Source organism: Falco cherrug, chromosome 4 (assembly GCF_023634085.1).
Source record: "Falco cherrug isolate bFalChe1 chromosome 4, bFalChe1.pri, whole genome shotgun sequence".
Classification (NCBI taxonomy): Eukaryota; Metazoa; Chordata; class Aves; order Falconiformes; family Falconidae; genus Falco; species Falco cherrug.
In genome coordinates this window covers 46534515-46555017 of record NC_073700.1, presented here as the reverse complement: position 1 = coordinate 46555017, position 20503 = coordinate 46534515, and the positions used below count along the sequence as shown (strand labels likewise).

At 59.0% G+C, this 20503-nt stretch overlaps 1 protein-coding gene across 1 annotated transcript in view; it reads left to right on the top strand.

The window, feature by feature from the left end:
• The first annotated feature begins 2571 nt into the window (after positions 1 to 2571).
• The window catches only part of EFNA2 (ephrin A2), a 49766-nt gene continuing 31834 nt past the window's right edge, over positions 2572 to 20503 (top strand). The window contains 3 exon segments of the mRNA XM_055710303.1: positions 2572 to 3106; positions 3108 to 3134; positions 3136 to 3164. Of these exon segments, the coding sequence (XP_055566278.1) occupies positions 2939 to 3106; positions 3108 to 3134; positions 3136 to 3164 (224 nt within the window). The 5' untranslated portion in view covers positions 2572 to 2938.

Genomic DNA, 20503 nt, shown 5'->3' with positions numbered 1-20503 from the left:
TCTCGGCATGCCTGGAAAGGCTTTTAGTGGCTCGGGTGGATAAAGGAAAACAAATAAACTTGATAGACAAGTGGACAGCTTTATGATAGCTTCCCACTGACAGGGAGAAAGATTGGTTGTCGGTGGCTTGATAGAGAAATATCTTGATGGGAGTCAGATAAAGAGATGTATAACCTTGATGGTGGGGGATGAGGAGTTGGCTGTGTGGGAGGACGCTCTGGCAGTGTTATTCAAAAATAATTCTGCCTTTATTTGTTTTACTTTTTTTTTTTTTTTTTTCGGGGGGGGGGGGGGAGGGATGCAGAGCCCTACAGTTCATTGAGTTTTTTCCAAATAGATTTGCTAAATAAATAATGACCGTGATCCATATTTTATTTATATCCACCTATCTACATGCAGCACCGGAGGTGTTTTACAATGGACCTCTTTCTCGCTGTTAAAGCTAACAAACTCCAAACTAAAAGCACATTAGACAGAGGCAGATTTACAAGGATATTTAGATGCCGAAGCAGAAAGACGGGCAGCTGGTGCGATTTGCGGAGGCGCCTCAGCCGCTTGCTCCCGTCAGTTTTAATGGGCACCTTGTCGCTCTTGTGGATCCAACTGGATGCTCCTTTGCATCTGGAGGCACCTAAGGAGCTCTGGGAGGGGGGCTCCAGGGGCTCCGGGGGCTCAGTGGCTGCCTCGGTGGCCTCAACATCCCATGGGACTCACAGCGGACCCCGGGGAGGGGGTCAGTCTGCCCGTGTCTGCTCACCCTTCTGCAGCGACATTGGTTCATGTATGGAGTTTTTGAAACTTGAGGGGGTCCGGGAGCGGATCCAGCCCATGAGCCCAGACCCTCCTGGGTGGCTCCGAGGTGTCCCTGCTAGCCCAGACCCTCTTGGGTGGCTCCGAGGTGTCCTTGCTAGCCCAGATCCTCCTGGGTGGCTCCGAGGTGTCCCTGCTAGTCCAGCCCCTCCTGGGTGGAGGACCAAAAACCCCACCAGTTTGTCCCACACGTCTGATTTCTGTGGCTGAGCTCCCGGCTGCCTGCGCCAGCCACGGCCCCGCACCGCGGGTGGTGGTGCCACAGCAGAGCGAGGTGCCGCCCAGTGGGGCAGGGGCTGTGGCATACGGTGGCCCCTGGCTGGTGACGCAGGGGACAAGGGCTGTGGCACATGATGGGCCCTGGCCAGTGACGTGGGGGGCAAGGGCTGAGGCACATGTTGGCCCCCGGCTGGCATCACAGGTGACAAGGGCCGTGGCACAAGATGGCTGTTGGCCAGTGATGTGGGGGGCAACTGCTGTGGCACACAGTGGCCCCTGGCTGGCAACATGGGGGGCAAGGGCTATGGCACATGGCTGGCCCCTGGCTGGCGATGCAGGGGACAAGGGCCGTGGCACATGGGTGGCCCCTGGCCAGTGACACAGGAGGCAAGGGCTGAGGCACACGGGTGGCCCTTGGCCAGTGACACAGGGGGGGCAAGGGCTGTGGCACCACAGTGGCCCCTGGCCAGTGACATGGGGGGCAAGGGCTGAGGCACTTGGTGGCCCCTGGTTGGCGACGCAGGGGACAAAGGCTGAGGCACACAGTGGCCCTTGGCCAGTGAAACAGGGGGGCAAGGGCCGTGGCATGTGGTGGCCCCTGGCCAGTGACACGGGGGGCAAGGGCCGTGGCATGTGGTGGCCCCTGGCCAGTGATGCAGGGGACAAGGGCCGTGGCACATGGTGGCCCCTGGCTGGTGACTCGGGGGGCTGGCGTGAGCTGGCGCTGTGCCGCGTTACTCACGTCAGCGTGTTGCAGAGGTGGCCGGGCGGTGTGTTCATGCAAATTATTGTCTAATTGGAGGGGACACCGTGGGTGCGCAGGCTGGACGGGAGGGGGTCCCCAATCCTGCCGGCCTGGGCCCGGGATGGGGCGTCCGTCTGTCCGTCGGGACGCAACCCGGTCCCCTCGGTTGTGCACCTCCCTGCCTAGTGCACCCCCCCCCAAATCACACACACACCTCCCCCCCGTGTGCACGCGGCGGGAGCCCCTCCCTTCCTCACGGTAAAGCACCCCCAAAGCTCCCCCCTCGTGCACTGCGCCTCACGGTGCAGAGCCCCCCCCGCAAAGGGACCCCAGCCCTGCCGGTGTGCCCCTCCCCCCGCAAAGGGACCCCAGCCCTGCCGGTGCACCCCCCGCCTTGCAGAGCCACCCCGGTGCCGGTGTGACCCCCCCCCATCCCTTGCAGAGCCACGCGGTGCCGGTACGTCACCCCCCATCCATTGCAGAGCCACCCCGGTGCCGGTGTGCCCCCCCCCCGCCCCCGGTGCCGGTGTGCGCCCCCCCCCCCCCTTGCTGACGCCCCTTGCCGACCTCCCCCGGTGCCGGTTCCCCCCCCTCCCCCCCACCCCCGCAGAGGAGGGACCGAGGCGGCGCGCGGGGCCCCGCCCTGAGACCGGGACGGGCGCGCGCGGCGGCCGCCGGTGGCAACAATGTGTCAGAGGCGGCGGCGGCGGCGGCGGCGGCGGCGGGGCGGGGCCGGGGGGCGGGGGCCCCGGCGGGGCGGGGCGGGGCGGGGCGGGCGGCGCGGGCGGGGGGCGAGGGCGGCGGGCGCAGCATGGCGCGGCGGCACTGAGGGAGCAGCGGCCTCCCCGGCCCGGCCTTTGTCTCTCCCGGTGTCCCCGGAGCGGAGGAGCCCGCGCGGGGGCCTGCGGCTGAGCCCGGTCCGCCCCGCAGGTGCGGGAGACGCGCACCGGGGTTCGCTACCGGGCGGCGGCGGCGGCGCCCGGAGGAACTTGGCCGAAGTTCGGCTGTGGGCGGGCGGGAGGTTCCCGGTGCCGGGGTGAGCCCGGTGCGCCGCGGGAGCCGCCCGGTCCCCGCCGCCCGGGCGCGGGATGCGGCTGCCCCGGCGCCGCCGCACCGCGGGCCGCCCCCAACTTTCCCCGCTGACGGCGCCCGGGGCCGCGGGCGATGGTGAGGGCCGTCCGCCCGCCCCGCCGCCGCCCGCCGCCGGCCCCAGCGCTCCGCCGCCCGCTGAAGCGGCCGGAGCCGCGCCCGCCGCTGCCCGGGACGATGGTGCGCTGGGAGGCGGCCGCGCTGCTCGCCGCGCTCGTCGGCGTCTGCGTCTGGACCGACGAGGACCGGGAAAGTTATCTCGGATCGGTACGGCCGTCTACTGGAACCGGAGCAACCCCAGGTGAGGCCGGGGGCGGCGGGGGACGGGCCCGGGGCGGCGGGGTCCGGGCTGCGGCGGCGGCCAAGTTTTGAATCCTCGTTTCCCGACCCCTCCCCGCCCCCCGCGGGGCCGCGCCCGACCGGTGACCGGCGGCCGCTGCGGGGCGAGTGCGGCTCCGGCCCCCGGTTTGCTCGGGCAGCCCGGGCTGGGCGGCCCCGGCGGCGGGGGGCGTGCGGCCGGGCCCGGCGGTGCCTCCGGCGCTCGCCCCCCCAGAGTCCTCCCGAGGCTCCGGGGGCTGCGGCAAGCATCGCCCCGTGGGGAGCGGTGCCGGGGGGCTGCGGCTCGGCCCCCCAACCCCCCCCCTTCTGCGCCCAACTTCGGAGAAGTTCCAGTTCCTCCCTCCATCCCCTGTCCCCCCCCCCCGTTCCCCCCCCCCCCAGCCCCTATGTCCCGTCCCCCCCCCCCACCCCGATCCCTCTCCCTGGCTCGGCGAAGGTCCTGTGAAAAAAAAGCCCAAAATATGGTAAAAAATGCCTGGGCGGCCGCGGGAACGTCAAAAATAACCATTTTCTGTGGGGGGGGCACTGTGGAAGGGGCTGGCGGCGGCGCGGGGGTCCGGGCTCAGCACCCGGGACCACCCGCCTGGGCTTCGTCTTGGGAGAGAAACCGCCTTTGGTTGCCCTGTCTTTGGATTTAGATTATTTCCCCCTCCCAAGCATTATTATTTCCCCCTCCTCAGCGAGAATTTAATTTCTGTCGTATTTCTTTGTTCATCATCTTGAGGAAGAACCAAAAACTGTTGGGAGAGTTTGAAGCCAGAAGGAATTCTGCTCCTGGCTCAGGTGCTGGGACCACCAGGACCCCCCCACCCCACCCCTTTCATCCCCTCGGATACAACTCACGCACGGACCTGTTTGCGGGGGACTCCTGTAAAAGAGAAAAAAGAAAAAAATTGGAAAAAACCTTACCACCAAACTCGCATTTTTTTTTTTTTTTTTTCCCCCCTGATAAACCGGAGTGATGGTGGCCCCGGCAGTGTCACCCGCCGAGCCATGCGGTGCATCATGGTGATGCGTGGGTCGCTTTGGTGGGTGCTCTGCGCCCGCTGCCCCCAGCTTTGGGCTGCTCTGTTTTTTGGGTTTTTTTTTTTTTTTTTACCCATTTTGGGTAAAATGGAGGTTTTGTCTCCTGTGGGTCCCTGTGTGGCACGGGGCCGTGTGGGTGCACGGTGGGGCCTGGCCCTCGTCCCCTGGCTGGGGACCTGCGGCGGGGTGGGGGCCAGCGCTGCCCGCCTGGGGGGCTTGTCCCCTCTGGCAGGGGGCGAGCTGGGAGGGGACCCTTGGTGGCACCTTTTCTTCTCCTGGCAGCGTCCCGGTGACACCATCACAGTTTCATAAAGTTCCCGGCTGCGTTTCGGCGGGTGGCCGCAGACCCCCAAAGCTGGCGGGACGTGCACGGGGACGAGAACCCTTGTGAGCGTCGGTGTCTGTCCAGCCTCCTCCGCGTGTCCCCCTCGGGGGGCTGCCTGGGTGCCTCGTGTGCCTGTGCACCTCGTGTCGCCCCGAAATTGGGGCGAGTCTGTCCCTTTGTGCGTGGCGGTGCCTTCGCCGTGGGCCGCCTGCGGTGCATATGGATTTTATTATCTCCTTCACATTTTTGTGGGGGATTGTAAGAGGCAGGGAATTACTATTTTTTTTTTATTTTTTTTTCCCATTGCAAAGTTTTTGGTTACAGTTCCTGGTCCTCCCCAGCTCCCACACTTTGGGCTCTTTTCTTTTGTTCTCCCAAATGCCAAACATCTGCGAGGACACCCCACCCCCCCCACCCCCCCCTGCCCAGTTAAACTGGCATCCCGGCCACTGGAGATGAGGACGGCATTGCTGAGCGGTCAGGGCCGTGGCTGGGATGTAGCACCCAAGTGTTCCTACGGTGATGCTGATGGTCAAAAGTAGCCCCTGGCCCTTGGGTGATGGGCGTCCTGGCAGCCGGCGTGGGACCTGGCATCGGGGATGGCTTCGGCACAGCATCCCCATCACCCCCTTGTACGTGCTGGGATGGGCGCCATGGAGCAGGCAGTGGGGAATTTATCCTCAAAAATAGGTGGTGGTTCATTATTCCACATTTTTTTTTTGTTTTGTTTTGTTTTCTAATAGTGACATTGCCCAGGAAAATATTTTCGAGGAGAAAAATAAAATAGAGCAAAGGAAGTGTGAAGGGATGGGAGGGAAGAGCAGACAATGGCTGGTGGGCTTTAGCAGGCACGTCCGCACCGCCTGGCTCCGGGATGTGACCCAAATTTCCCCAATGTGGGAGCACCCCGTGTCGCAGTCAGCCAAGGTGCTCCCTGTGGGTGCCTTCAGGTCTCAGAATTCATGGCAATTTATTAGGTGGTACAAATACTGAAACTGCCATTGAGTTTTCTGCTTATTTCCTTTTTGAACCCAGCGGTGTTTTTATTTTGTCTGTCTCCGGAGTTACTAGAAGACTAGCTCATCCTTAAGAACGAGGGACCATGTATACATGTTTTTTCTGATCCCTTGTTTTCCTTCTTTTTTCCCCCCTACCATCTCATTTAATAAGGGGGAAATAAAAAAGAATAAAAAAAAAAAAAAAAAAGAGGGGAGAAAAAAAAAAAAGGTTAAAATGCCTGGTGCTTGTTTGAATCCACAGACCTGATCTGGCGATAAATATTTTTCTTCAGGTTTATATTGCAATCTATATTTTATAAAAGACAGCAATAAATCCTCATGGTCAATATGATTTGCCCAGATTAGAATAATTCCATATATCATAATTGGGTCTAAATTAAAAATAAGTGGTTCCTCGGGATGCTGCAATTTGCCTGTTCTGTGGAGATATTTAGCCACTCGCTGTGGATTTACAGGTTTATTAATTTATTTATTAAAAAAGTGCTTTTGTAAGCATGCATTTGGAAAAGGTCGCGTGGGGTTTTGCTGGATGTAACTCCAGGGTTATCCTGGAAATAGCCAAAGGAGGAAGGACGTAGCTTTATAGAAACTCGCGCTGTTTCAATACCTGCATATAACTGTGGATTTTTGCTCTGTGGCACGTACAGACGAGCTGTCGCTGGTTGATCTCCCGGGGTGCGGGATGCGCTGGCCGTGCCCCAGCCATGGGTGCAGGTGCGGTGCGGCTGGTACCGCAGGGTGCTGGGTCCGGCACGGTGGGCAGGGGTTCGGCCGGGGCAGGGCTCTGCCCTCCGTGGGGTCTTGGGCAGCTGCGTGGTCACTCTGTGTTTCCCAGCCGGTGTGGGTACCGCTTACCCGCGGGGTTCTGGGGTGGATTTGCAGCCGTGGGACTGGGCGAGTGGTGCAGCGGGTAGAGTCTGGCATCCCGGGGAAGCATCCGCCGGTGGGACGGTGTCGCCCAGGCACCTCGGTGGCTCCGGCTTTGGCCCCCTGTACCGCAGGAGGGTTTAGGATGGATGTCTTGGGTGTGCTACGGGGTGTCGTGTGGCGAGAAATCGGGTGTCTGGGAAACCTCCGTGCTCTGGAGAAAAAAAAAATAATATTTGTGGGAAGGAGTGACCTGTCCTGGAAGGGTCCCTGATCCCGGGACCCCCAACCTGTGGCTGCGGGGCTGCGACTGGAAACCTCTGGAAAGCCAAGGAAGGATGGAGGATTTCAGATTTGCTCTACCTACAGTTGTCTAATGGGCAGGTTATAGTAATTCCAGAATGACAGTGTTCCTGCAGCTGAACGCAGTTCCCATCTACGCTGCCGTGTGTTTCTGTATCTACAGAGGGGGAAATGTACAAAGTATTAGGTATTTTCCTCTCTCTGTTTACAGTACAGATACAAATGCTGTAAATGGTCTAGGTTTTACTTGTGGCCTATATTTAACTGTGAGGTCATTTCTCTGCCTCGGAAGGCTTATTTTCTGATTCTTTCTTTTTTTTTTTACTTTTTTTTTTGTTTTGTTTTGTGAGCACAGCTGGGATTTCTGTTCTGCTCCTCTGCACTCCCCAATCCTGGGATCGGGAAGCCGGAGAAATGGTTTTCTAGCAGGGGGATTTACCACGGTTGGCGGGAGCCCAGGTGATGTTCAGGGACAGTGGTGATGGTGGAGTAGGACTTTTGGGGGGCCCTTTGTGCACGGGCGAGGGGTCCGTGCTGCGGGGATGGTGGAGTTGGGGTGAAGGGGGCACGTCTTTGGGCAGGGGGAGGGTTTGGATGGTGCTCCCCGGCCTCTCGGCTTTTGTGCCCCTCTTCTCCGATGCTGCCGCAGCCCCGGTGCCCGCCAGTGCTTTGTCTGGGAGCTCGGTGTGCGGCGGCTGGGGCGAGGGGACCCGCAGTGCTGGGGCCATGTCCCAGTGACTGGCCAAGCCTGGGCAAACTGGCCTGCGGGTCATGAGGAGCTGTGGCCAGGGTGATGGCAGCCCGTGTGTGCCGGCTCTCCTTTGAGGGAGCGAAGATGGCACGAGTTTGTTTTTTTGGGTTTTGTGTATGTTGGGTGGTTTGTTTTTTTTCTTTTCCAGGGGAATTTGGTGCTGGAGAGGGGTGGCTGAGCGGGAGGGCTCGGCCTGGGGGCAGACGTGCCCACCCCCGCCTGCGTGCTGGGGCAGGTTTGGTGCCAACCCTGCCATGGGGCTTCTCTGCAGAAACCTCCGTGTCCCAGTTCTGCCCGGACTGGGACCTTTGGGCTCAGCTCCCAGCCCTGCGTAATCCCCCTCCCCACTCCCAGCTGGAGCGCACCAGGGGCTGCACCAGCCTCTGCAAGAAACACATCCCGTTCCCCCTGGGAGTGATTTTAATCTGAATTTGAACTCCGGGGTGGTTCCCATACCGGCAGCAGGTCGAGTCCCCACACGGGGCTCGGGGTGCCGGCAGCAGTGCCGGGGTGGTTGAGTGTGCCGGTGCTTGGCCACGTCCCGCATCTGCGCAATTCCTGCTCTTCTAGTTTTCATCTGTTCTGTTTTCCCTTTGTGCCGAGATCATTTGCAGCCCTTCCCACCCCTCTTTTCCAGCCCGTTAAGCCGTGTTAGCTATTCTTCACCAGCCCAGGTCTGCGGCGACCGCGGTTAATGGAGAGCACATACACACAGGTCCAGCATCTCTGACAAGATTTTCTCTCTCTCTCTGTCCCTCTTTCTCTGCCTGTCCCTTTCTAGGGACCGCAATTACATTCCCTGCTGGTCACACATTTGGTATCCAAATGCTGGCCATGCGCCGCATCCTAATGCGAGGACGGGCTGGGGGTGTGTGGTGCTGCCGGTGGGCCAGCCGCTCCCCAGCACCCCCAGTGTCCCTTGGCTTGTCCCTGTGGGATGTGCCACTCCCCAGCACCTCCAGTGTCCCTCTGCTTGTCCCAGTGGGGCTGGGGGGATGTGCTGCTCCCCAGCACCCACAGTGTCTCTCGGCTTGTCCTGGTGGGATGTGCTGCTCCCCAGCACCTCCAGTGTCCCTCTGCTTGTCCTGGTGGGACTGGGGGGATGTGCTGCTCCCCAGCACCCCCAGTGTCCCTCGGCTTGTCCCAGTGCGGGGATGCACAAAGATCATGTGGAGTGGGAACAGTGCAGGAGGCAAGGAAGAGAGGTGCCTTCAGTTACCACTGGAAAGCTTTAAAAGTACTTTCATATACATATATATACATGTGTGTGTGTGTATACGTACACACGCACCTATATACACTTGACACGCACAAATAATACAGATGCCCAAAGACACCTACGCCCACCCGGCGTTCCTCTGTGCGTGGCTGGAACTGTCCCCCTGTTATATACACGTGTAATATTTACCTGTGGGCTGACAGACATAAACAGGTTTTTGTTTTTTTTTTTTTTTCCCGTGTCTCCAAACACTGATCTTGGCATCCAGGCCTCATCTTGTCTGTCTGTCTGGCTGCGTACGCACGGCTGTCCCACGTGCTGGTGGCGGTGGCTGTCCGTATCCGTACCTGCGTACGTCTGACAAGGTTCATCTGTCGGGTTGTCTGTAAAATTGCAGCAATTGTTCTTTAAATAGCTCCTTGTTCCTGATGGTGAAAATTTCGGTTCTTTTGTGTTAGATATTAATCATGATTTTAGAGGTTTCGTTTTGATCCTAGATGTTTTTCCCCAGTTGGGGCAGAGATCTTGCCCTGCTTCATTAGGTTTAATGGGATTTACAGAAGGCAAGCAGATCTGTGTGGTTACTTTCAGCCCCTAAGAGTTTAAATTATGCCCACCACGGCCCATCTGAGCCTGATGATGCTCCAGCCCCAAGTCCAGCCGTTTCCAGTGCTTTGAGCATCATCATGAAACCAAGACCATCCCTGGTTTGCCCCCATGGGGACTGACACCGCGGTCTGACCTGTTGTGACCTGAGCTGTGGTGGCCAAACGCTGGTGTGAGCAGGTGGCCACCGCTGATGCTTTTGTCTTTTCGGGAGGCGCCTCTGAAGCCAGGGACACCCCAAAAACGGGGCTTGTGTTTCAGTGGTGCGTAGGGGGTGTTTGTCTGGCTGCGAGCTCTTTGCCAGCAGCCCGGCCAGCCCTTCTCCCCTGGCCACCAGGGCTGGGGTCCCCATTACTGTCCCCACCGCGCTGCCGGGCTGGGTGGGAGTCGTGTCAGGGTGGCGGTGCCCATGGGGCCATCCCGGCTTGTCCATCCCATGCGATGCACCCAGACTGGTTTTCCCCCAGCAGGAAAGCTGGGAAGGGATGAGGCTATGCGAGCAGGGCAGCCAGGAGGGAGCCTGTCTGGCTAGCACCGTGCCAAGCCGTGCCACCAGCTGGGCACGATGCTGTGACCCTGCACGATCCCAGCTTGCTCCTGGGCGGTCAGGGTGTTGTTATTTATTTATTTCTCCTCCCTCCTCTTCCCCCCTTTGCTTGTTGATGCTGCTGTGGCTGGGCTGCTAAATAGCTTCCCATTGTTCGAGAGCTAATTACCTCTTAATGAGGCTCCTTACTCAAAAGCCAAGCGAGAGTGGAGGCTGTGGGGTGGGCTGCTTTTCAGGCTGGTGAAAGCAGGCTGCCTGGCAGGGCACTGGGTGACGGGAGGGCTGGGGTCACCGGACCCTCCCCAGGGCAGCGGTTGGGTTCAGCTCTGCCGCACCCGCGCCGTGAAACTGGGGGCTTCCTCGGCTGGCGGTGGCGGAGCTGCTAGCCGGGGGCTTCATCCCAAAGGATGGCTGGGGAATGGCTTTGCCAAAAGTCCCGCGTTGAGCCCCACACCTGGTAACTCCTGGGGAGAAATGAAAACCCCACGGGATTTGCCACGCTGGCTCCGGCGCTGGTGCTCGGCACGGAGCCTGGGAGCAGGTTCCCAGCTCCTCCAGTGCGACGCCTCTGCCAGCCCTGTCCATGGGACCTGTGTAACCTTTCGGGCACGTATTCTATTTTGGCAATAGATGCTGAAACCAGGGCTCCTCCAAGCTTACGCCTTGCCTGCGTCTGCCCTTGGTGGGATAAATCCTGCTTTGCTTTGACTGTCTCCTCCTGACCTGAGCCCATCCCTTGGTGAGAGGCTGGTGGGAGCCCTCACCGCTGACCAGCGCTTTGGCAGAAGGGAGCTGGGCAGCACCGTGGAGGGCCCTTGTCCAGCCCAGGGGTGAGGAGCAGAAGTTTGGTCTCCACTTGCCAGATCCTGGCACGTCATGTGTGTCCCTGGGGCTGGGGCGGCACCGTGGGCATGAGGCTGCATGCGGTTCCTCTGCGTGCTGGACGGCGATGCTGCAGATGTGGTGAAGGGGGGAAAAAAAAGGGATATTTCTCCAGAGGGATTGGGAAAGCACCCACCTCCACCCTGCCCAGCTCTGGTTGAAGCCAGGCTTTGTCCCCCCTGTGCTGGTGGTGGGGGTGGGTAGGAGGATCCCAGACTTCAGGGGGGGATGAGGCGGTCAAAGCAACAGCAGTGGGGAAAAATAAAAAACAAAGGATGGAAATTCACCCCCTAGAATAATAACGAAGAGCGGGAAGGACATCCCCTTCCCTTGTGCCCATGGGGCAGTGAGGGGTTTGGCCCCGCAGGGGCTTGCAGCCCCCAAAGAGGGGAGTGAGCCTGTGTGAGCCGATGGAAGTGCAAAGGCACGGGAGATGCTGGACTTTGGGCATGGTGGGAGCTTTGGGGTGGTCCCCACTGTCCTGGCCAGCCCTCCCGGGGTGGCTTTGTGGGGTGGCAGGGCACACCGCATACCAGCGGGGCTTGCCTACGTAGTGCCTCAGTGGCGATCAGCCTGGGGCAGGACTAGGCTGGGCAGCTGGTGCTGGAATGTGGGGGTCCTGGGGCAGAGGGAGGGGGTTTGGGGTGAGGCTGGGGCTCCTGAGCTCCCACGCTGTCCAGAAATGCCCCTGGCTGCCCAGCTCACCTGCGACTCACCCAGCCGGCGAGGCTCGTGGTGGTGGTGGTAGCCCGTGATGCTCAGCCACATCGATCCCCGGCAGTGATTTAAATGCCACAAAGCGTGGCTGTCGAGGCTATCGACATCTCACGGCCTCTGGTGAAGCCAGTCAGCTCTGGGACCGGTGAGACCTGCACTCCCATTTCCAAGCTCTGCTTGGATCCATTTGATGTTTTCCTCCAGGTCATTAAAGGAGGGAGAGGGATGCAGGCAGGAATGGGGATAAAGACTTTTTTTTTTTTTTTTCCCCCCTCCCTCTTTTTAATTTTTCTCCCCTTCCTGCATTTGCTTTCCAAGACCTGTGCTGTGGGAGCAGAGGAGCGGTGAGCGATGCCACTGCTGGGTGCGGGTCAGCCACGGTGCTGAGCTGCATCCCAGTGGGGCTGTGCCAGAGGGGCAGCCATGGTGGGCTGCCGTGTGATGCAGCTGTGGGCTTGCTCAGCACGTGAGCTTTCCCTGACCTGCCTTTTTTCCTGCTTTTCTTGGCATTTCCCCCCTCCCCTGCCCCCTCCCTGGCCTTACTTCTTGCATTTGCAGGGGGTTCCATTGCTTCCCCTGTGCGCCCGGGTGCCCGGTGCAGAATTGGTCCCACCAACCCACCAGCCTGGCGCTGGACCCAGTGCCGCTGGTCCCCTGGGATGCAGCGGTGAGTTTGCAGGCATCCGCACAGGCACCGCCGATATTCCCACCGTGCACTGCGGAAGCATTACCAGGATCCGCGGAGTTTAAACCCATCCTTCAATACTTTTTTTTTTCTTTTAATTTGAATACAGGAACGTGCTTTTATTTAAGCTACTTCCCCGCGCAGCCCTGAAATCCCCACCAAGAATTAAACTTTGTATTTCAGATCTTTTGTACAAAATGTTAATCTCCCCTGGCTCCGTTCCCCAGGGCTGCCGGCTTTGGCAAAACGGCAAATAAATTACGAAGGGGGTTTGTAAGGACTAGAAATGGGGAAGACCTGTTAGATGCCCCCCCAGTTCCTCCACCCGATACCTCGGAGTTGTCTCCTCCATCTATTTGATTAGTGTGGCGTTCAGCCTAATTTCAGTGGAAACATTTGCTGTTTCCCCTGGTGTGCCTGCAACCAAGTTTTGTAGGATTTTTTTTTTTTTTTTTCTGCAGAAGAGGAGAAATTATTTGTATTGGTTTATTTTTTTTTTTCTGTAACATTACACGGAGAGCAAAACTCTCCCATGTGCTAGGAAACAGATAAAGTGTTTAGACAGCAAATACAAATATTTCTGAGCACTCAGCCCGGCTACAGATTTTTCTGCGTGTCCTCCAGCAGGATTTCTCACTGTGTCTTCTAGTGGGTTTTTATTTAGACTGGCTTGATTTTTTTTTTATTTATTTTATTTTTAAAAAGCCCTATTTATGTTTGCAGTAAAATAAAATCAGCCAAGCCTGACCCTGTAGAGAACTTGAAAAATCCCAATTCTTCCTTTTTCCAATCCTGTTTCCACTGAGAAAAAAAGCCCCTGGACCTTGCGCCCTGCACAAAATCCAACCGCGACGGGATTATTTCAGCGGCTGAGCTTGCTGCAGCTGCAGGTGCTGGGACGGTGGCAGTGGCACTGTAAGCCCCCCCCTGAGCTGGGATGCAGGGGTGCGCAGGGACGGTGGTGGTGGCACTGTTGGTCCCCCCCAAGCTGGGATGCAGGGATGCGCTTGTGGAGGTGGGCAGGGGGCTGGGGGGGCAGAGGGTGGTGGCTGGGTTCTTTGTGCTGCAGGTACCGACCGTGCATGGTGCATCCAAAAAGGGTTTTGTTGCTTTTTTTTTTGTTTTTTGTTTTTTTTTTTTTTAATTATAAATTAGCTAATGCTGCTCTCTGGCAGTGTCCCGGCCTCCCCGTGCCCGGCAGATGTCCCAGTCCCTCTGGCAGCCCCACGGGTGTCATTGCCACCCCGTGCCGGGTGCCGAGGCGGTCAGGAACAGCCCAAGCGGCTGCCAGGGGCCGTCAGGAGCTGGGGAAGCTCTTTCCCAGCCAGTTCGATAATCCCAATTATTATCTGGTTTCTCGATCAGGGTTGCTTATTAAACTTGGCACGGCTGGCTTTGCCGTTCCGGCCGCCTGCCTCAGCAGAGGGATTTATCTCCTGCCGACTCAGGAAGGAAATTGAGTGGAAAAACGTGGGGCAGAGCCCCCCCGGGGCGGGCGAGGCACCGGGGGTACCCAGCACCCGAAGTGCCAGTGGATGCTGGTCCAGCCCCAAGCAGCTGTAGGATGCGGGAGCGATGCTGTGGCGTGGCCACCCCATCCCTGTGCACCAGTGGAGGGTCCAGTTGGTGTCTGCATCCCCCCCAGTCCGTACCTGGAGGGCTGTGTGGGGCCGTGGTGGCTGCAGCCAGGGTTTTCACACAATGGAACAACCCTCAGCTCTGGGATGGGAGCTTTTATTTCCGTGTTGCTTTGAAATGTTAGGTGCTTTAAAAGAATACATAAACGTTTGCTAAATAGTTGTTATTTTCCCCTTGCCCTGGAATGAAAGGGAACAGTTATCAGCCTCCTCTCCCCCTTCGCACCAGGAATATCAGCTTTTTTTATATTCAGGCCTTCCAGCTTGAATTCCCCAGCTTCCCGTCACACAAACGTTCTTCAATGCTTTGCTAACCGATGCTTCCTCTTGCATTTCTTCTGCAAATTTTGTTTTATTTTTACCAAGACAATTTGCCGGACCCGGTGCCACAGCCGCCTGTGCCAGAGTCGGTGTGCCAGCCTTTTCACAGACCTCGGATCAGTTCTTGGCGTGGCCGCGGTGCTGGCGAGCGGGGCTGGAGGTGGGAGAGATGCTGCTGGTGAAGATGCTCTCCCAAAGGTTTGCACTCCTGGTGGTTTGGTGCTTGGGTGTTCAATGGCATTTCCCTGTGCTCTGCTGAAAAACTGGGAGCCGGGTGGTTGAGTGGTCCCGGACCCCGCCGGGTGTTAGAGCCTCTCGGAGGGGCTGTGGTCAGCCCCTCGCTGCCCTCCGTAAAAACAGGACCTGCTGCCTTTTGGGCTGGCACCTCCTGTGGATCAGCCCGGATTTATTTGTTCCTCCAGAACGCCTGGGGCTGGTGGAAGGGGAAGGGGCTGTGTTTGGGGTGCTGGTAGGGGGAATTGCCCCAAGGGGCTTTTTTGCTGGGGGCAGAAGCATCCTAGGGTCCCTGGAGTGGCTGTGTTCCCTGTGTGGTACAGGGAGAGGGGAATTGCCTCCTCTCCCCACAGCCTCGTTCTTCTGTTTTTGTCCCAGCTCCTCTTTCTTGTGCCCTTCCACCATTTTCCATATTTTTTAAAAAACTGCACAAAACCTGTGACTGTATTTCCATCTCCCTGTGCTGTCTGTTTGCCAGGGCAGTGGGCGAGCTCCCTGCTTGCGGGGTCCCCGTTTTGGGGTGGGGGCTGTCCCCCATCCCCTCCCCGCGTGAGTGCTGTGGTGTTTGGGAGTGCGGTAGGCTCCGAAGTCCTTTATTCCAGGAAATTATTGTTATCCCAAACCCTACAAGGTTCTTATCTCCAGGGCAGCCTCATGCTTCAGGGCATGGTGTCTCTCTTGGAAATCATCCAGACTCTCTCCCTGGGTTTCCCAAGGTCATGCAGGGTGGTCAGGAGGACCCTCTGCCCCCCCCCAGCTCCGGCAGCCCTGCGGGATGTGGGATGGAGCCGTGGTCCTGCCAGGTTGTGCCGTGCCACATCCCTGGGGCTGGGGGGGTGGGGGGGGGTGGGGAAGGGGCTATCCTGCTGCCACCGGCACCACTTTGTGGTTTTACAACTGGGTGTCGGATACGGCACCAGCATGCGGCAAGTCTGGCACCAGCTCCGGCTGCAAATGCTGGTCAAAATGGTGCTGCGGGTTTGGTTTCCAACAGAGAATCCCAACTGCTGTGCAGAATAGAAATGGCTTTTGGCTCCGGTCCTCATCCAGCGTCGTCTCCGTTGGGTTGCCTTGGGTTTGCAGGTCTCGGTTTGGCTGGAGCCGGCTGGGCGTGCGGGGTGCTGAGTCCCGTGGAACACCGGGGTCCCCCTGCGCCGCGGCTGCTGCGCCATTCCCACACTGCTGGGCCCTGCGAGGTGGAATTAGAGGCTAAAACGAGGGGTGGGAACAGGGATCGCCCTTTGCTGTGGGACATGTGCTCCGGAGGTGGCATCCAGCTCACCCGGTGCTGGTGTGCCTGACATTCATCGCCATCAATTCTCTTTGCCTTGGACCAGCTCCCGTCTTCCCCTGCCCACGGTTCCCGGCTTTTGTTGCCTGTTATCCCTGTCCGAGCTATTTCTTGGGATCAGTGGCTCTCGGGTCCAGCCACCCAACCGCCGGCTCTCCAGCTGGATCGGGCTCATCCCTGCTGCCATCCACAATCGTTCGTTTTCTGCCCTGGCTCCATCCTGGAGCGCTCTGGTGTTGCGATGTGATGTGCTGGTGGGGCTGGGCGATGCTGGGAGGGTGTCGGGGGCCTGGTGTGCGCGTACAGCAGCAGGAGTCTGGACTCCAGAAAACGTTTTAGAGCTGATTAATAATAATAAATCATAATGTTGTCTTTTACAATAGAAAGCTTTTGGATAAGGTGGAGGGATACTGTCATCGTTAAGACAGCAAGCAGGGTGTGAGTTCTGGATTCGGTTTCCAGCTCGTTACACGGAGACAAATGGCTTCCCCCCTCCCAGCCTCAGTTTCTCCGCCGTTAAGGTGAGGATCGCTGCCAGAGGCTAAATTAAGCAATTAATATTTGTAGAGTGCATGGAGAGATTGAAAAGGACATAGCTCTCCCAGCGCCGTGCGGTGTTTCCTCCTGCTCCGTGGCCACACCTGGGAATTTCGGCTGGGAGCCAGAGCATCCCCCGGCAGCACCAGGAGCGTGGCAAGCGGTGCCGGTGGCGTCGTCTGCGAAGCCCCTTCGTCGTGTCCACCGAAGCGGGGGCACGAGGAGGGGGTGCCGCTCCTTCTGGGCTGGTTTGGAGCCGCGGTGGCTCAGAGCCGCGGCTGGCGCCGGCGTGCATCGCACGGCTGAGCGCGTTTGACAGTGCCAGAGCCCAACTTCATTATGGCCCTTTGCCGGCGCGTCCCTCATCCCTCGCTGCTCCAAGAGTGGGCAAAAACCTGGTGTCACCGGTTCACCCCCGTGGTCCCATCCCCGGCAGGAGGGGAGCCCAGCTGGATGGGGTTTGGTTTTTTTGGGGTTTTTTTTGCTTAAACGTTGTAATATTTGCTTCACATTATAAATCACCCCGCCCAGGCTGCCTTGTAGAGGGAGGATTTATGGGCGCAGGTGTAGCTGCAGCAAGAGGAACGCTGTTCCTGGGGGCCAACCTGGTTTAATGTTTTTATAATGACGGTGTTGCAGCAGTGATCGCGTCGAGGGGAGAGGTCTTCCCCAGCTCTAAATCCTGCCCCAACGGTGCTGCTGGGGCTGTGGTGGGAGCGGGGATCGGTCCCTGGAGCGGGATGGACCCGGCTGGGATGGTGGGAGGTCTGGCACATGTCTGTGGTGCTGCTCAGGGTTTTCTCCATGCTGGAAGGGGTTGCAGGGCTGGCACAATGGCAGGTTGTACCCCCAGCCATCATCTTCTGGTGTAAATCAGGAGCCTGAAATGGGGGATAATCCAAAAAGGGGGTTTACAAAGCCTGGGGGTGGGTCCAGCAGCCTGGCTGAGCCCTTCCCGGTGTCATTCCCAAGTGATGGAGCTGTGTGAGGTGCCCTGGGCTAGCCTGGGCTTGGACCTGCTCTTGTGCCATGTACAGGGTCTGGTGGGGACAGATCCTGCTGCGGTGCTTAAGGAGTATCAGCACCCCTGGGGTGACTGGCCCCGCCAGCCTCTGAGGGGCAAAACGGGCATCTCGGTGTGTTTCATGGCACTTGGCTTTCGCACCTCAGCTCGGTTCGGCAGCTGGGAACGGGGGTCTCAGCCCTTTGGGATCCCATCATGCTGGGGTGACCGCACCCTTGGGCCCCAAGGACATTTGTAACTCTGTGTGGGGACACTCACAGAGCCGGGATTTGCAACTGGTGCAAACTGGGAGGCTTGGCCAAGTCCTTTGACGGCCGGTGTAAATCCCAGGGAGGTCTCATGTTCTCACCACAGCTGCATCGGTGTCGCGCTGGGGCTGTGGGAAGGCCATTAGCTGGCTGCTAACAAACAGGACGGGGTGAGGGGGGGTGGGGGGAGGTGTTGGGGGTGCGTGATCAGGACAGGGACACTTGGTCACGGAGGGGCTGGGGGGACCCTGTCAGGGCTCTCCCGGCAGCCAGGGCAGCTCCAGGGGGATTTTCCCTGCACCAGTGCTGCCCGCAGCAGCACAAACGAACCAAGTAATTGGCAACATGGAAATATTTTGTGCTCATTAAGCAGTGGGAAGCGGTGGGTGAGGAAGCGGTGTTCTCCAGGGCAGGCAGGGGCTGCTGGCGGTGTCCCCGGGGGCTGCCAGTGACCAGAACCCCGTCCCCCTCCAGCTGGAAAGTGGAGCCAGCAGTTACCGGCTGAGAGCCGGGGCAGGGACCATGGCACGGAAACACTCCGGGGTTGGGGGCTGGCGGTGGGAAGCCCCACTCCCTGGTGTGCTACGGCAACGGAGGAGCAGGATCCCAGCAGCATGTGGTTGAGAGCCCCGTTTTGTCAGGGGCAAGAGCAAAATTGGGGAGTGCCGGAGGTTCACGGCCACTGTACAGGAGGCTGGGGCTGTCACAGTGTGTTTTGTCCTGGCTACCGTCAATCCCACGGATTAAACCTTGGAACGGCGGATCTCAGCGGCTGCCTTCAAGCTCCCCGAACCCTCCGTTCCCAGGCGACTGGGGGGCTCGTTCCTGCGAAGGTCAGTGGCCCAGGGACAGCTGCTCCCTGGCGCCCCGGCATGGAGCCGTGGGCTGGCAGTGGCCCCCCAGCATCCTGCCACGCTCAGCCCCGAGATGCGCTCACGGTGCTCAGCACGGCCGAGGCTTCGCCTTCTGGTCCCCCCCACCCCAGTGTGGTGCGGGGAGTGCCCGGCAGTGCTGCAGGCGGGGGAAGCTTTATGGCTGTAGTTAAAGTGACTTTATGATATTGTATCTGAACAATTGCCGGCTATTATCTGGATCGATGCTGCGTGATTGAGACACCGGTTGATAACCCAGCCAGGGCCTCTAATCGCTTTTAAACCATGCAGGGTCGTTTGTGCTTTCGATAAAACCCTTCAGCATTTTCTGTTTTAACTCTCTGCCCCTGGCTCTGGTGAGTTTTCCCCCGGGGCTCTGCCTGCCGCGGTGGGTGCAGGCAGGCAGGGATGTGGCGAGTGGTACCCGGCTCATGCAACGTACCACGGCCCTGTCCCTCTGTCCGATGGGTGGGGACTGGGATGCTGGGGGAGGTGGGGTGCACGCTGGCCATAGGGGGGCTTCAGGGTGCTGTGTGGTGCCCAGCACTGCTGGGTCCCATCCTGCTCAGGGACAAGAGGAGAGGCAGAGGGTGCGTGGGGAAGTTTTGGGGTCCCCTTCCCACCTTCGCCTGGCTCTCAGCGACCTTGGGTGAGTCACGTCACCTCTGTGTGTTTCATTTTCTGCAGCTGTAAAATGAGGACAATGATACCTTTCCCACCTTGCAGAGGGGTTGGGAGGCTTAATTAGTTAATGTTCGTAAAGTGCTTTGAGGATTAATTAATATTGTGACTCTAATTTTTTCCGATGGTAAAATGCCACTTAAATATCTCCGCACTGGTACCTTCCTCCGTGACCCTATAAAGCAAATCTACCCGGGGATGTCACCGGTCTCTGCAGGAGCCAGGCGGCCCAGTCCCTGGCAGGCGTCGTCTCCCCAGTGCTGAACTGGGAGGCCAGTGGTATTGGGAGGAGAACAAGGGGTCCCAGGGTTGGTGCCCTCCGTGGCAGCTGTCACACCAAGACTGTCCCAGAGCTTGGGGTGCACTCTGCTCGCTCCCCAGTGCGGCCACCTGGGTCTGATCCTTCTCCTTTGCCAGGTTTTCCCTGCTGGAAGCAGTTCGTATGCTGGGATTGCCACCATCACCTTGCTATGACGCTGCTCGTCCCTGCCCAGCCTGCTTGAGCACCTTTGGCATCCCCCATTCCCAGCGGGCTCCACCTGCTTGGATGCTCCTGTCCCCACCTGCGCTGTGGGAAAGTGCCCCCAGCAAATCCCACATCATGGGTCTGATCCCATCCAGCATCTCGGGGGGCTGCAGGGACTGGCCAGGAGGGTGGCTCAGTCCCGAGAGGGCTGGGGATGCTGTACCGGGAGAAGCGTGAGCCCAAGCGCTGAGCACACACTGTTGGTGCTGCACAGGCATGATCCCGGCTTTCCCCGTGAAAACAAGTTGTTGCGAACACACCTGCCAGGGAAGCTGCTGGCAGGCGCGGGAGGGCATTTTCTGGTATCTTAATTCCCGTATGCCATTAGTCAGATCGCTGACTGGCAGGTTTTGTTTCCTCCGAGATGATTTCTCAGCAGCGGCTCTGCGCTGCGGTGCTCTCCTGCCCTCCCTCCTGCTCCGCTGCGGGGACACGGAGCTGCTGGGGACTGGGGACGGTGCTGGCAGAGGGGTCCCTGTGATGGCACGGCCGTCCCTGTGGGCCCCTGGGGGTGAAACTGGCATCTCTGTCAGTTTTGGCATCTCTGGACTATTGCTGGCGGGAGGTTTCCTGCACGGGAGCAGCCAAGGCAAGAGCTGAGCATGTTCTCCTGGCTGCTGATGACCCGAGGGAGCTCAGCCGCGAGTGCTGGCACGGAACGGTGGCTTTTTGTCATGTTGGAGACATGCAATTTCCAAAATTTTGGCTGGTGGGGGGGAGATGGTGGGAGGATGGTGCGGTCCTGGGTGGGACGGGTTGATGGGTTGCGATGGAGCCCCGGGACGGGAGGGTGGGTGACAGCGGGAGCACTCCTGCTGCAGAGCACTGGAGGAGACCGGGACCTGCAGTGGAGTGAGGAGGGGGGAGTTCCAGGGGAAGCCACCATTCTGCTGTCTGGTGGTGCTGGGTGGAGCTGGAGGAGAAGGAGCATCTGGGCTGGAGGAGGTGGGAGAGGACGAGCCTGGCTCTGGTGCTGGTCCATG